Consider the following 17,288-nt stretch of genomic DNA (forward strand, 5'->3'; position numbering starts at 1 on the left):
AGGGGCCCATTTCAGCGAAAATTATTCATAACCTCGGTAATAACAAGTTAAGCGACTGGAGTTGTGGTTAAGCGAAGATCTTGAAATATGCAGGGCGTGGACATGGCCTAGCAAATGCGCGAACCGTTGCGGCAAACAAAAGCGATAATTGAAAACGCGTGGACACGGGGGATAATTAAAGGATGACAGACGGCTGAGTCATTTGATGATACCCACGCGGGATAGAAGAACGCGCGTGAGAACGAATCGCGGATTACGACACTCGACCGAGGCTTTAACGGCTATTAAAAACGAACTTCGGAGAAAGGATTATGGGCTGGATTACCAGCATCTCTCTAGTATAAATACTGACCTAGATACAGTGTAGTGTTCGCTTGATATTTTTCGAAAAATCGCGAGCTAACGAGATCGATTAGAAACAATGGGATTCTTCGTGTCGCTAGCGACGTTGGATTATGAAATGTAAGGTTTATTCGCGTTTAAACTGCTAATAGATTTAAGGAGAATATTCGCGTTGTGATTTCTTGTGCCTCTGGCTCATGTTCGCATTTCTTAAAAAATTTTCTAGCTTTATTAATAATTGATAAAACGTTTTAAGTTGTTTCTTGAAGTTTTTTCGTTTTTTATGGATTCTCTATGGTCGTATCTCGAGTTTTAATGAAAACATATCTGATAAATGCAGAGAAACCTTCGGAGATCTTAAGAAGGCGAAGCTAAATTTAAAACTGACTACTAAGGATTCCAACTGCGTCTCGTAAGTAGAATCTACATTAATAAACAACGTTGCCTGTTTAAACATCTTCTGCAATCCTACGGTCGTTTCAAGTACATGCAATTCTAAAGTTTCTCGATTTCTTATCAAAATACTATCGTCAAAGATATTGCATGCTACATAAAAAATAGAAATATAACGCTTTAACTTTTTTTATTCTTAAGTGAAAGTACTTCTCGTTGAAGCATACTGTTATCAAAGGAAAGTTTCAGCAATTGAAAATAACATTTTAATGATATTCATTAAAAACTACACAAACGAGAGTGAAACAAGGTCATGGCGATCTAGATCTCACGAATACTAAACGTCGACGGGAGTAATCTGATTAACACGTATGAAACACCTATATACGTACACAAGGAATAGGCGGCGTTTTAGTTTCTCGTCGTTGTGTCAGGGAATTTAAATAGAACCGATAACTGACCCGATGTTAGGGCACGAAGAATATCCAAGATAAAATGGCCAGTGGCTAATTAATTTAAGAAAACGGCTACGAGAAGTTGGCGACAAATAAAGCAATACAAATGCAAATCATCTAGGAAGAGGGTGAGAGAGAGAGACGTGATAGCACATCCAGATTGCTCGAAATATTTTTCACAGATTGAACCTATACTCGTTGTTTTTTATGCACTTTTTCTGTTTCGTTTTTTATTTCTTCTCTTTTCTGTTTTTTTGTATTCTTTTTTCCTTTTTTTTTTTTTAATTTCCACGGCCGAAAACCTCTTTTTCCGCCGCACGAACGCCCCGAGACGAAATAAATCCGACGACCTACATAAAACAAAATCTCGTTCGGCTCGATAGTGACTCATTGCAGCTTCGCGTGGAAAGAAAATAAAAAGGAAATTAGAGAAAGGAGGAATAAATAAATAAATGAATAAATAAATAAAGTTAATGAAACGAGTGTATCAAATCACAGATACAACGCCTGTTCCCTGGTTAACGAGCTATAATTTTGACAAAGAGAATCAACAGTCCTGCCCGGCGATCGCATTCCATCAATTCGTTTATCATTTTCCACATACCGAGAGATACGCATAGAAAATCTTAATTTTTGGCTAATCCTTCTTCGGTCAAGTCAACTTTATTAATATTTTGTTAATCTTCTAACTCTTTCACCATTTGGTCGTAAAAAGGAACGTAAACCTTTCGAAAGCAGGTGACAGAAATCCACGATGTTTTTCGAAAAACAGAGAATAATATTAATTTGAGACACTTAGATTAGTTTAACTTAATTAATATTACTCTGCGTGACTCTCTTTAGTTGGGATTTATATTACTTAAATATTAAGAAGGTGATAAAATCAAGTAAAAAGTTCCAACAAGTAGAATTGGTTTGCCGTGTAATGAACTCTACAACTGCTCTTGTACAAAACACAGAAAATCTAACTTATCGTGTTTTTCACTCGTGATCTACGTATAACACAAATCATTGTTCTACGTTGAATAATAAATTTAGAAAAAGAAATAATAAAAGCTTAGTAAAAGCGTGTTACAAAAAGTTCATATTTAGAAGCATTTAACTACGTAACTTCACTGGGAAACTCGGATTTTATGTAGCCGGAGTTAGATTATAGTTGGAATAAAGTATGAGAAGTACACAGCGTTCAGCACAATATCCCTGCAGGCTTCTAAAACCGTGCACCTTACACATTTCGCACATAACCACATAGCCTACTCCCTACTCATATGCAAATCAATAATCCTGTCAACTCATACGCGCAAAAAGTAACTGCAAACCCTATCAATCCACCTTTCATCCACTCCGTACAATCTCCTCTATCATACGCCATACACTCTAACCCATTCCAAACCGATGACACAATAAGTAAGTAGGTACATCATATATTGTCTAATGCAAACGATGACGCATACGTTTCTTAGGAATAAATCGACATTAACGTCCGAGGAACTGTCCAAGAGATGACATTATAAATACAAACAGAAGGTAATAGAGAAATGTTTGTAAAAATGAAAATAACAATTGATTTGATGTTAACTCATTCGAAGATCTAATACGAGCTAATTAGAGCTATATTTTTATTAATTTCTCGATTTTGCGCAAGTATAACTTTCTGAAGATAGACGATTTTATGAATAGAAAGACTTGTTTGTCAATAAAAAAGTGGAATATTTCTCAGCAACTATATACCTTGTGTCTAATATTCAAATTCTACATATTACCACGTGAAACGTTTCAACTTTACGCTCATACGGCAAATATTCAAATTTCTCAAAGATCGTAACTAAAAAAAAATACCTAATCTGTCCTATCTAACGACGAATAAGAAATGGAGAATTCTGTCAAAAGAGGCGCGATACGATAATAACTCTGCTGTTCAGATATCCAAATCCTCCGAGTATTAATAACGTCGTAAGTAGGAAAAGAAAAAAAGTAGCGAATTTTCTCTAAACTGCCATTGCTGTCGCGTAAATCTCTATCATAGATCGTCCTACCTAACCTACTTGACCAGCGTGGTATTGAAAAACACTCCAGAATGAACAAATATAGTTGAAATTGTCCAAAAAGATCGGCCGAATTTTCTAGTAAGAGCTTGGCCTCGAACGAGCTGATCTTCCTAGCCGATCGTCGAAATGGAATTAAAGAACGAAGCAAGAAGCAGACAAACAAGCCTTTAAAAAACGAGATCAGAGAGAATGCGCGCAAACCAAGAAGGATCGTGTTCGCCACGCCTTCCCCGGAGCAGTTTCGCGCAGCCATAAACAATAAGCTCGCGAAGCGATCGGCAAAGCCGGATTGCAAGGTGAATGGATGTGACACCGAAGGAGGAGAGTTGGCAAATGCTGCCAAAGGTGTCGGTCGGCATTCCTCGCGTTCCTGCCACCTGCAACGTTCGAGCCGATTTGCTCCACCTGTCTTTGCTGCATTGCACCAGAACGCAATGCACACAAAGCCCTGGCTTTCATAGTCGATGATCGTCCAACGGGTTTACGATTTCTCCTGACGCATACGAGACTCGCTGTACTCGCGGAAAAGCCAAGTGCTGAGTACCCGCGAGCTGAAATTTTTTAATCCCATGGTCGTCGATGGAAATACGTGGAACCGAGCGTGTAACCGGCGAGATATTTTTTGCAGGAGGCGAGAAATTTGGAGCGAATGTACGGGCTTATAGGATTAGGGTAATTTTGAAGGTTTAACTTCTGAAGAGATGGTTTTCGGCTATTTAATACTCTGAAGGGTGGATTTTGCAGTGCTTGGTATACCGAAGATCTTCAGATTTACAGATAACAGATTTCCGATGTTTGGAAATTTCGTGTTCTAAAGAGTTTTGGCTGCCCGTAAACAGCAAAGTAGGTTCTCCGATATTTCGTATCTTAAGAAAAATGTAAGTTTCTAAATAATTATATTTTCTATGCCGAGCACTGTGAAAGATAAGCGTCTGGAAAGTTTAGAAATAACAGCACATAGAAAGTATGTAAATGAAGAAACGAAAAAGGTTAGAGGTTAGAAAGTGCGTGTAAACGATAGTAACAGAAGGTTTGAGAATAAAGTTTGAATAGGGAACGATTCTCGAATCGATCGCTATTGTGTCGACGATAAAACGTTTCGTGTCAACTTGTTCGATGTAACGTTTTAAACGCTTCGAGTACTGTCAGATTTCATTTTACAGGACACGAATTGTAAAATGGCCAACAGAATCCTCCATCTGACATCAATCAACGATATCGTTCTTTTTTATTATCCTTCACGTGTACATCTCTGCTTAAATCAATCGTTCAACCCACTGTGTTAACTAATTTAAAGAAAAGAATTAAATTCACGCACAGTTTGTTGCCATAATAGAATCGAGTCATATTTGAGTCACGAATTACGTGGAAAGCACAACATAGTCGCAAAATACAAACTCCATGCGAACATTTCATTACCAAAGTAGCAAGCAGTTAACTCTAATACGCAGACACGCGTAGAAGATCATAAAGCCAAGGAGTAAAACCTCAGCCCCAAACAAAATTCTAAATCCTTTCAACCCTCCGTAACAACAAACGAAATTATCTGAATTAACATCCAAGAAGCAAGAACCGTGAGAGAATAAAGCACGCAAACGCATAAACCACCGAAGACTGCGCTATACTCCTTTGCAGTCCCCGAGAGACAAACTACAGGTAGCAAAACTTAAGTCACAAGCGTGGTTTGCTTGCGACTTCCGGTGGATGCCGCGGCCAATTACCGTGCACCGGTGGCAAGAAAATTGTATAGAAACGAAATTCTCCGAGATATTTCGTAGCATTCGGCGCCACTTTATCCCTCGCTAAGGGGTTTATAAAAGCTTTCATGATAGTTACATCTCGCGCAAGTTTAGTAATCGCAACCTTTAACTCTTTCACTATGGATACATCCTCATAGATCGTTCATTTCAAACAATTGTTATACAACAACAATATATAACAACAATAGCCGAAAACAACAACTAGGATTCTTACACGCTTATAGAACAATTTGAAGATACTAGAATACACAGAACGCACATAATATGCACAATTACCTATATAAAACATACGAAATATTTCACCCTTCGCGATTGTTGCCAATTATCGATTAAAGAGCAACCGGTCAGATCAAACCGATCGGTCGATATCGCGTACCTCGAATGACTTAACGCTCAAGGTGGAGGAGGTTTAATAGATCGAGTGTTGAAGTAATCCAGCATTGTATCTGCACTTATTGTATAACGTAAAGTGTGATGTTATGCACGACGATGGTAAGATCTTGTTGGGAGTGAAGTATCTCACCGGTACGATGTCTGATGATGAATTGTCCTCCTACGTTGCTGATTCTCTCTACCAACCGTTGGATTTCGCTTGCCTCTCGTGCCCTTCCGACTAGTCCTTTCCCGGGGTTTTATACCTGACCTCGGAGTCATTAGGTTTACAGCTCGGGGAGGACATATAATTCGGAATTTCCTAAAGAAGGGAATGGGCCTGTTCGTGCCATAAACGGACGGCCACTCAAAATTCCGAACAGCGATATTTAATAGACGAAAGAAATCTCTATTTAAATTCCGTTAATTATTACGCCATTTAATGTATATTAATGTATCAATTTAATGTAATCAATCTAAAGATAACAATGTTCGTTATACGCCAAGAATTAATAGTCAGTATGTACCTTTAAAACGTTTAATTCTGAAACACGTTTTTAGAACAACGTTCATTTGAAAGATGCGTATAGAAAATCAAAAACTCGAAGATAGAAAGCACGTAAATATGATAAACTAATGGCTTAGAACTAACTATCCCTAACGCTTCAACAGAGTCGAAAACGAAAATCTCGCGCTTCTCTAGCCGCTTGATTCCCTTCGTGAATAAATTCGACTTTATGAACACCTTGGTACGCGTAACGGAACGACCTATAAAGGGCGTATTCACGTTTTCAAAGAGCGTGTGTGTTCGTCATAAATACCCAGCAGAACCGGTATTCGAATTACGCGGATGCGAGGATGCGGCCGCGATGCTTCGAAATTTATGAAAAGCGTATTGAGTTTTTAAAGGGTTCTTAATGACCCTTTTACCCCTGTAAAACTGTCGGACTATCCTCTACCACCGTTCTAATTTTTCCTCTTCGTTTCTTTTTCTTTCATTTTTTTTTTCTTTTTTTCCTTACTTTGACTCTCTTTTTTTGTCTTCGTTGGAGTATGCTTTGCTCTTATCTGGAGTAAAGCAAATGAAACAACGAAGCGTCTGGATGCTGACCCTCGGAATTTTACGTCAAGCAGAGATTAGCGACTAGTCAATGGGAAAAGGGAAAAGGCCGTTTTCTGGGCTCGAGATAGTCGTGAAAAGTGGTCGGACATTTGGAGTGCTGGAAGAGATATGTCAAAGATCGTTGTTTGAATATACGAATAATCTAATCTACACCTTACTTGATATTTTTGGTGGCTGTTAAACGTGATGATTTACTGCTAAATGAACGATACCTTCAGAAGTTAAAATAACGCAATTAAAATTCTAATTTTCACTTCAATAAAATTTTATCTCGCATCATAATGATCTTCAATCCTCTCGAGATATATATATATATATAACTATCGTTTCAAAAATGTTGATCCGGCATGGAAAAATAAAAATTTCATCTAAAATCAAATTCCACCGCAGAAACACAGTTTTCCTTTGTCGCGTCCAACGATAATCCACGTGCACAATGAAATATTACATAACTAGATAAAATGATCGATCTTTGAATTTTATTTTGATTACCCAACATTTAACTGTTCCTACTTAATTAAAGGAATAAATCCGTGAAGATAAAACATAACGTTTAACTAGATTAGTCAATTACAAAGATACATAAATCCATAAAAACTACTTCGCTTCTCTAATTCGTGACTACGTGAAACAAGAATAAATAGGAAACTACAGGGTCCTCGAACCGCGCGATGATAACCTAACGCATAGTATAGCCATTCAGATTTCAAATAGCAGACAACCGAGAGGGGTTGTAAAGGAAAAGGGGCTTGGAACACGAAACACACTCGGTCGAGTAGCTTCCAGGACAAAGGAGATAATCGAGTGATCTCGAGTGGGTCCGTGACTATACAGGGAGAGACAGAAGCGCGGAAAACATGCGAGAAATGTATGCGTTGCAACGAGAACTCGCGTGACAAAGTCGAACACCGGGGGTTGCTGCGCAGGGTGGAAATATCCACGGACAGGAACGTTTCAATCTCTCCAACGTTGTTCGGCCGTGAAAGTTCAAGGTTCGCGGCTGAATAAACGTGCAAATAACAGTAATTATGGAAATCGTGCCCGGGGAAGATTATACGATGGAATTATCTTCTTCTTTCATCTGGATGGAACGCGCTATCAATTTTAGTAGTCGTAGAGATGTTGAACTTTCGGTAGATATTTTGAGTGTCGAGGAAATTATACAACGAGGGAAAACATGGAACCTTTCGTCATTTCAGGACAAAGGAAGCTTCAAATCTCTTCAATCCATTAAGCAGTGAAATAATACGTATAGAAAAAAATTATTGAACAATTGTAAATGGAATAAATTGCTTTTTCGAAGTACGTGAAACATATTCGAATGATAGATACCTATCATCGCTGAAGAGAAAAATTCTATGGTTCCAAAAAAAAAAAAGAAAAAAATACAAATATTTCGTCATAAACCACCAAACGCAAAACACTGTTATACAACATCCTATGCAAAGCAGAGTTGCAAGTATAAAAATAAACTAGAAGAATTACAGGATGGTAACGAAGCAAAGTTGCAATTGCCTCGATCAAATATGCATCATTCGATATCTATTATTATTATTATTACGTTCTCGTGACGGTGGCGTTGTTCGTGTCATAAAGTATGAACGAAGGGAACAAGAGACATTACTACTGCGACCAGAGAGGGGGTGGCTGGGGTAAGTAGTAATTTATGAGGAACAATAGGTCGTGAAAAAGAGCGGGTGCAACCGGTATGCTCGTTTACCTTCGCGCCACTAGGTCACACGGTATTCTCTCTCCTCGTGACGATCGATACGAGAAATTCTTTTCCATTACGCCACAGGATAATCGATTTTCTCTTCGATACGATGAAAAGCGTCTGATATATACGTGTGTGTGCCTATAAACCGCATCCCACCAAGAAACAGAGAGAAAGCAGAAAGCAGAAAGCAAAGAGAGGATGAAGAGAGAGAGAGAAAGAGAGAGATTGTGGTTCGCGACAAGACTGCGGCTCGATTATTGAAATTACAAAACGGGAGTAGCACGATCCGCAATAACGTGGCTTTAATGAACGTCGTTTCGTAGCATGCTCGGTGAAGGCAGACTTCTGCCGCCCGTCTTTCGTATAATGGAACACCTGTTCACGTGGATCGTGCATGATTCCAATCGTCTATCTTTAACCTACAATTCCCATAAGCACCTACTGTAAAATAAGGAAATTGATAGTTTATAGGCCCTAATTTACGCCAGTTCCTGGTTTGCTATATATTTCTGTACGTTTGTAATCGGTTGATAGGGTGCTTCATTTTGTTTATTCTCGGTGGCATAATTGTGAAGATACTGTACAAATTGTTTTGGAAGATATTCATGGCATAATGTGTTACGGTATGTTAAAATTATGTCAACAGTTAAGTGGAAGATATTTACCGAAAATTAATAAATATTTGCCATACGTGGAATATTTTATTTTTAGCTGAATATTCAACTTGTCGTTCATCGTCATACGCAATGGGAAAATATGAATATTTAATATAATTGGAAATATCTTGTATGATTTTGTTTAAACGATAAACCTTCTAGTTGTATAAGTATTTTCCTAAATTACGAAGAAATGTCCACACAGGATATTTCAAATTCCTGAGAAATGCTGAATCATGCAGTTCATTACGAACCTCGACTACAGATATCGAATGGCGAGAACTTAATTAGAAACTATCGCATATACACAGTGTGTCGCTCTCAGTAAATATTAATTTTATATTAATAATTCCTAATTCTTGATTTACAATTCCCGTGTCAATCCTGACATCCTGAAAAAAATCCTAAAAAAAAAAAGTTAAAACACTGAAATTTTAATACAAGTAGCAATCATTTTCCTTTCCACTTAACATTTTTCCAAAACGCTTGCTTGTCCATACAGAACGTGTTAATGTCACGATAATGATAAGAGGATCTTGAAATTTTCACTCGACTTTTAATCTCCACTTTCAGTCAAGTGTTAAACTTCCGAGCTTTTGTTTCCAGCGCCAAGAAAATGTAAGTGCCGCAAAAAGAGGCGAATAAAAATTGAATTGCGATTCCGCCCGGATGTTCGATTCTACTTCCATTTTCAACCGAGTCCGACAAGTTGCGAGTGCAAGAACAAAAGAGAAGTAAGTTTCCGCTCGAGTACGTCGGAATATCGAGGCAATCGTTATCGAATCAAGCCTGATCGATTGGCTTCGGTCACGGTAAATAAATGATAATCGTAATTCGCATCGAGAAGTTCCTTCGAAGCAGCAGGGGGGGACGGAGAGCAAAGTTACCATTTCTGATACGCGATCGATTCTGCTGCGTATCATGTCGTAGCCAACGATAAAATTGAAGGCTCGCGATAAAAACTCTTGTTCATGTTTGTCTCTTTCCAGACGATATTCGTCTTTAATATTTCTGTTCGATAAATCTTAATTTTCTTTGGCGAGATATTCATCGTTTAAATATTCATTGCGCGATTGCTGTGAGTGTATCCGTAATTATATCATAGAAGAACTATGTTTGATTGAATCATCAAGTTGCGGAACCTTGACGAAGGTTGCAGAAACTTGCAGAAATCTTTTATGAATATATTACGCGCTGTACGAAGCATTTTGAAATTTCATTACCACTGTAATGAAACTCGACTGCCGTGGTTACATATTAATAAAATTTGGAACAAATCTGAAAATATAAGATAGAAACTATACGATATTTGGTGCAAATATATTTCGCAAAAATCAAAAAGTGTTCAAACAAGTAATTATCCATTATGATCATATTCGACATTCATCGTATCCTTCGGATGACTATTCACGTTGTATGCTAATTTTTTGGTAAATATATGTGTGCAATAAATATCTTGCCATTCCTATATGCATTTTCAAATTGGTTTCAAAAAATTTGATCAATGTAATCATGACAATGGTGTCTTACTACAATCCTAATGAAATTTGTAAATGTCTTTTATGTAACACGTATAAAATGGACATAAGTGTTTTCTATGGCAAGTGCTCGAATAAGTTCGCGAGTATATTTCTAATAGTCTGGTAATCGATGACCGTGTGAAAAAAAAAACGCGATTCGTATGTTCACCCCTTTCGAAACGAGACTGCAAACAAACGATCGTGCGGAGAAATTACGATCGTGGATTGATCGTGTAAAAACGTCGACGAAAACGAGGGTTAATTTATACAAATTGGCTGAGCAAAAAAAAGGACGGGGGAAAAATCGCTCGAATAAACTTGCTAGTGAATCGACAAACACGATGAAATACAGACTTCTTCTAATTAGAGACCAGGGCCGTTCCAACCGGTTACGCTTTAGCCAGTGTATTGTCTGAATAAACAGAAACGAAATTTGTATCAGCATAATTAGCTGGATCATAGATATCTGTATCTATCTGTGTGTTGGTAGAATCGTTAAAAAATTGTTGCGATTCAGCCAAACAACTAATTTGGCAAAGAGTGCTCTGCTCTGTAAGTAGTGGATGGGTCTAGTTTTACGTACTCACTTTTCAAGAATTTTTATATTTATTTTATATTTTTATATTTATATATTAATTTTTTATTTTTATATTTATTGCAATTTAGTTTTAACTTTACATCCAATTACGTGAAAATTTAATCCCTCAAAATTTTAATGAAAATAATTCAATTCGCTTGTAACAAAATACAAGTGAGAATACATCTTCTATAAGATATAGGTCTAGGTATTTTAGTAGTATAATCTATGGAAGCTCGAGTTCATAAAAATCGTTAGTTAATATAATCAGCTATGCATAACAAATAAATATCGATACCTTCGAAACATTTAGAAACATATTTAGAAACGAAATTCGTATCTCTCAAAATTACCTTAAATCCAGAAGCAATCAACCTTAATTACCCTAAATCATTAGATAATTAATTTTACCTTCCAGTAAATACCTAATGCTCAAGGTAAATTTAACCATTCAAAAGTCACATCGATCGACTTCATAAATTGCAGACTAAATTGCAAGAGAAGCTTGATACACTTTTCAAAAATTAGGATAAATAAATTTACAGAAATAAATCAGTTGTTTCTGAAGAAGTCCTATACCAATTACGTTCCTAGATAAAATAATTGTGAAATTCACAAGAAATAAGTCGCAAGTTGATCGATGTGATTTCTGAGAGGTTCGAACAATCAAAAAATACCTAACTCTAATAACCGACTGCTTTATATAGCATTCTGCAGCATTCCCACGAACGGAAATGCAGTATTTGCCCGCCTAACGTGGAAAACGCGAGTTGCTCGCGAGGTAACGAGGGGGAAGCAACGGGGGAAAAAACGCAATTATCGTGAAAGCGAGGCGTTATTGGTAAGTGGTTCAACAGTTTCTCACGGAGGGCAGGCGATGCGTGACGCGTGTTCGCGCGCGCGTTGCTCGCGAGTCGAAAAATGGCGATGCGGATTGTAAAGAAGAAAAGATAAGAGGGTCAAGTGTCGGTGGGTGGTGCATACAGCCAGCACCGGGTACAGAGAGTTATAACGTTATAGCAATGGGAAAAATTGGGGCAGAGCCACGCCGTTCAAAATGCCGCTTCAGAAATTTAAAGTGCGCGCGATATTAAGCTCGCGCGCGCAATGAAACGAACCTTTTTCGGATCCGAGGCTCAACAACAATAATGCTAACTGGCCCAGTCCCGCGGAAAGATAAATGCACACGTGCAGTCTCTGTTCCTGACCTTGTTTTCCAATTCCTTCGAGTTGCGGATATTAAACGATGGCCGCGCAACACGAAACGATCCTGCGAATGTGTCCATGTGTCTTGGAGTGTTTACATCTTGAAACCAAGGCCAGAAGCGTGAGCCTAAAACGCAGCGTAATATGATACGAGTAAATAACCAAAAAAAGTTTTCCTATTTGTTGACGTTCGAAGTACCTCGCCGAACGCGCAGTTTAATCCCATTATATTATTTCCTGCAATGATCAACAGAAATGGCGCATTTATGCTTCTATCGCGTAGAAATATTGAAAGAAGGAAGTTTCAATTGAATATATATGATTCGTTGATAGGATTCGTTGTTTGGACGTGTAGAAAATCAAATATGGCGTTCTAAGTTCATCCCTAACGTGGACTTCGTCGATAAAGATACATCCTGCATGGAATGTTCCGCAGCACGTAGGCGGTACTCAAATGTGAAAAATAGTTGACCTTACACGGTATAAATAATTCTATAGTTGCAATACGAACTTCTTGCTACATTGATAACGTCAATTCGCTATAGAAGAGCGATATGATACAACGTAAAAAAAGTGAACTTCTCCAGACATTGATTTGCAATAGAAAATTGAAAATAGAGAATTATTGGTTACTCAATTATTTAGTGCTGGAAATGTTTTCTATCTTTTACGATTTAATTAATTGGCTTCGGATTTCACAATCTAGAAATATATTAAAGCAATCCTACATTGAATTATCACATTTTCATTAAACGGTATAATTCTATTATCGAATAATTATAACATTATCATCCTCATAAGTAGCTCGTAAAACGTGTCACTCGCCTAGCGAGCCAGCGATACAATCGTTCGTACGTAAAATAAAAAAGACGTAGCAAGGGCTAAGTTACACGGTGTTTCTTTCTTTGTCTTTGTTACTCGACTCACTGCATTGCAGTCGAAAGCACACTTCGGGCTAGTACTCTAAAAGATTTACATGTGCTCAATGGCATATGGTGCACGCACCATGGAAACACTATGCGTAATGAAAGATGTACGTGCTTATGCACGCGCGTATATTATACATGCATAATTATTTGCTATCATGATGTTTATCTAACCGAGATCGGACGTATAGAAAGCGACCACGCCACGGTCCAGGAAAAAAATAAACAATTGGACCTATAACTCGCATTAGACCACTGATCCAGTTACGTGAAAGTAAAAGTGGCTGCATTGCGTGCTCTCTAGCCACCTAATGAACTGCGATTATAAATGTGTATTTTATGGACGCTGTTAAAGAAGGTTGCCGCCAATTATATTTCGTTATGAATATGTGAAGACCATGCACGAAAAAAATAAAGAGAAGTATTTCGATATGAAACGAAATGAAATGAAAGATATAAATCTTTGAGAATAGATGATAAATTCACAATATTTTGTAAGAAACGAATAATACTACTATAATTCTTATGTTAGTTTAGCTATATCAATATTAATCCGCACAAGCAATGTTATTAATATTTCTGAAATGTTCAAAAAGCTAAAAAAAAAAACACATATTCAATCCCAGAATCGAATTAGAAGATGAGATTGATTGACGACATATTGAATTTTTAAATTGCTCCCCCCTAAAAGACGATCATATTTTACACCTGTGGTCTTTATATACATATAAACGAAAAATAACAAACAATTTACTGTTCGTTGAATCCTCGATACCTTGTTATAAATTTGCTCGGTTTAAGAATCGAAAGATTGTATTCACATTCGATGGATAATGAGTTGAAAAACAAATCATAAGACATACCTGAACCGCGAGATGAAAACAAAAACAACGTATTATTTCATTCAGCGACAGCTTTACGATGTGTTCAACCTTCGACGGTCGTTTTACAGGAATTGTATCCTTGGCGACACTAACTAACAAATTCGATCGAACTTTTCAAACTGTCCCGTTACATCTTATGACTAACTTCGCGAAAAACATAACCACTTCGCTAGAGAATCGCGAGTTCGATCTTCGTCCTATCGATAAACGAACGACAGCCAACCGACGCGTTCCAATAAGAATCGTTTTACCGCGTCTTCTGTTCCACTAATAAAACAAAGCATATCGCGTAAACAACACGCAACACGGATTCAAACAACAGAGACTCAATAGATTCACGATTATGCTTTTCCGTTTCGAATCATTACACGGAAACAAGAACCAGCACTGGTTGTTTTTCAACCCATCGCGCCTTTTCCATTGAGTAGTAAAAAATAAATTTAAGCTATTACTGAATAAAATTATTTTTGTTTCGAATATTGTACTTTTCACAAGTATAAACATCACTTTCTATGTTCTTCGTAATAGACTGTGGATGTTTATGCAATTTTATATTTCTATGAACATAACTAAAAGAATAGAATGTAAATAAAACTTTGTTTTGTCCACTGACAATGTCATGTGCATTCTGTAAATTTTTGCACCCGTATATTCTCCAAAAACGCATAAATAAGTTACAAATAAGAAGCACAGGAATACGCCCCTGATCGATTTCATTATTTATTTACTAGAACTGCTATATGGCCCACTATGCAGTGTATTAATGCGCTTGTCGGATCTCCAAAACGCGACGTGACATGTCAGCTAGCCGGTGGCGGTCGTTGCGCGACAAGGGCAACCAAGAAACGTCGTACAATCGTAAATAACTATGATTGAACTTACCTCTTCGGCGAACTCAAAATCTCCGTCGAATTTTCGTTTGCACCTCGCCTCGCTGACCAGAACCAGTAGCATCGTGGCCACGAACATCCAGGAAAATCGCATGGCTCTTGATCCCGCGGGAGAGCACCGTCCACCGTGAACCAACGAAACGAGGAGACGCCGCGCAAATTCCCGCAAAACACGTGCACCGTCACACGATTCGACAACTAAGAACAATAGAATCTGTCCGCGAAACGATGACAGGAAAACGACGTTGAAAAGGCGCGCACGTAAACTCCAACACGTTCTGTGTTACCCGTGTATCCCGCTAAGCGGAAGCGTACAGTTCGACGGTCGAACGAGTTGTGACTGCGCGAGCTGAGTTGAGGCGACGCCGCACTACCACAGACGCGTGGCCGCCTATTGGTCGGATTCCGGCGAATGTCGGAGAGGGACGCTGGGGGCTGCGGGCGGTTACCTATATAAGCGGGACTACCCTTCTCACTCTGTTCCTTTTCCACGAGCTACGGTACAGCTACGTCTACCTCAGCGAGTCTCCGGTAGCAAGATTCGCGCGAGCGCGTGGTACACTGCGCCAGTCAATACCTCCACTTGCTCTCTCGGTTCACCTAGCCGGTATCGCCAGTGAGTTGACAAGAGAAAAAAAGGGCGCGGGGAATTCGGCAGGAGGGCACCAAGAAAGAATCCAGTCCCCATCCAGCATCGGATACTCGTCCAAACTGACCTGGCAAGATTCTTTCTTTTTTTTTTTTCTTTGTACCGTTTTCTTTCTTTTTATTTTCTTTCCTCTTATGTACTTTCTTCTTGAACCCGCATCAGATTAGAGACTCTTTGACGAGTGATTCTAAACCAGAATCTCCTTAACTCGACACCTCGTTGCTCGAGGTTTCATTACGTTCGATGACGTATCGTGTTTTGATAGGAGTCGAACCGATATTTGCTAAAATCCTTAGGGGTTTTGTTGTATTATTTGGAAATGGAGATGTAATAGGGCGAGAAAAGAATATGTACGTATTACCTGAAAATGATCTGAAGATGGAAACACCTTTTTCGTTTTCAAAATTGTGGAATTAAAAGTTCCGTAATAAATGATCCGGCTATAAATGAATCTAGTTACTTCCATTACTTTCTAGATTAATGCTTGAAATTAGATGTTATAAACAATTTGTGGAAGGAATTAGATTTGACGATGATTGACATCGATTATTACATCTGTCGTTCGAACTGATACAAAAAATGGCGGGAAGGAATCGGAAGGGTGGGAATGAAAAGTCGAGATGTTAAATTATTTGTCAATTGAATGAAATCGCGTGACGAATTTCTGAAACGCCTCAAAATCGACGCCGTAAAATTAAATCGTTACCATTATTGAGCTTTTAAAGGAAAGTTAATAGTAGAATGGTGTGTATCTACGTTATGGTGGCTATACTTTCTGGAGTTACGTTCAAGATTTTAGTAACGCGGGATACAAGTGGCAGGTACTTTCTATCATTTCGTTAAGTTTCATCCTTTCTTTGAAGGTACTTAGAGACATAAAAGCAGGCCTGTATTTCGAGTGAAAAGTTGTCGTGGCAATTTGTCTTACTATTTTCTTACCGTGCAACCTGGACTATATCTTAACCCCCGCCCACTTCCCTGGCTGCTGAGCTATTTTCCTCGGGTGGAAGTGCACGGACACTTCCCGTGAGAGTAGAAACCAGGAAGACAACGTCGCGCAGACATCTCTATAAAATAGATCGCATCACCGGGAAATACAAAGGGGGAGATGTTACTAAACCAACTCGAAGGGGTCGCTACTTTATACATATTTGTTAAATATTGCCTTCTTTCCGGCTGTCTTGCTACGTTAACCGCTATTTGCTACAGCGAAATCTCGGGATTACGATATTACTTGATTAATATTTCTTTTTGATATTTATTTAACTTTGCCCTCACGATGAAGAAATAAGGCTTGGTTTACAATAACCATAGTACAATATATGCTTGCTTATTTACCCATCTTATCTTTCATACTCTTTACATTTACACCAACACTTTTGAATAAGAGATTGAAGTTATAACAAAGAACTATAATATTGTACAATTCTATACCTATTCATTTTTCTCTATGAAATGTTAATGAAATTTTTTATCTTTTTTTTTATCTTTAGAGAAGTTTAAAGAGATTTAGATATTAAAATTGTGAAATTCTGTATGTATTATTGATAGATGAGATAACTTGGTTTAAAATTGCTTTTAATATTTGAGATGGTTCGATTCCTCACTTCGATGTTAGATCTCGCTTCTCTTAGGAATTTATTGTACCAAAGGGCCAATTCGTCTCCCCGGTTCGGAGATGTGTGTCCTGCAGAACGATGTATATTCCTCGCGGCTCATATGTTTAGTATACTACGAAACAGACTCAAATGTCTCCTCAGAGACTACTTC

The 17,288-nt window shown here is 38.1% G+C and overlaps 1 protein-coding gene across 1 annotated transcript in view; it reads right to left on the reverse strand.

The window, feature by feature from the left end:
• The window catches only part of LOC117240381 (proteoglycan Cow), a 243,542-nt gene extending 228,285 nt beyond the window's left edge, over nt 1–15,257 (reverse strand). Inside the window, exon 1 of the mRNA XM_033506397.1 lies at nt 14,862–15,257. Coding sequence (XP_033362288.1) covers nt 14,862–14,963 — 102 coding nt within the window. The 5' untranslated portion in view covers nt 14,964–15,257. The remainder of the gene's footprint in view (nt 1–14,861) is intronic.
• Between the last annotated feature and the right edge of the window lie 2,031 nt (nt 15,258–17,288).

This window comes from Bombus vosnesenskii, unplaced genomic scaffold (assembly GCF_011952255.1).
Source record: "Bombus vosnesenskii isolate JDL3184/JDL3185 unplaced genomic scaffold, Bvos_JDL3184-5_v1.1 scf7180000014621, whole genome shotgun sequence".
Classification (NCBI taxonomy): domain Eukaryota; kingdom Metazoa; phylum Arthropoda; class Insecta; order Hymenoptera; family Apidae; genus Bombus; species Bombus vosnesenskii.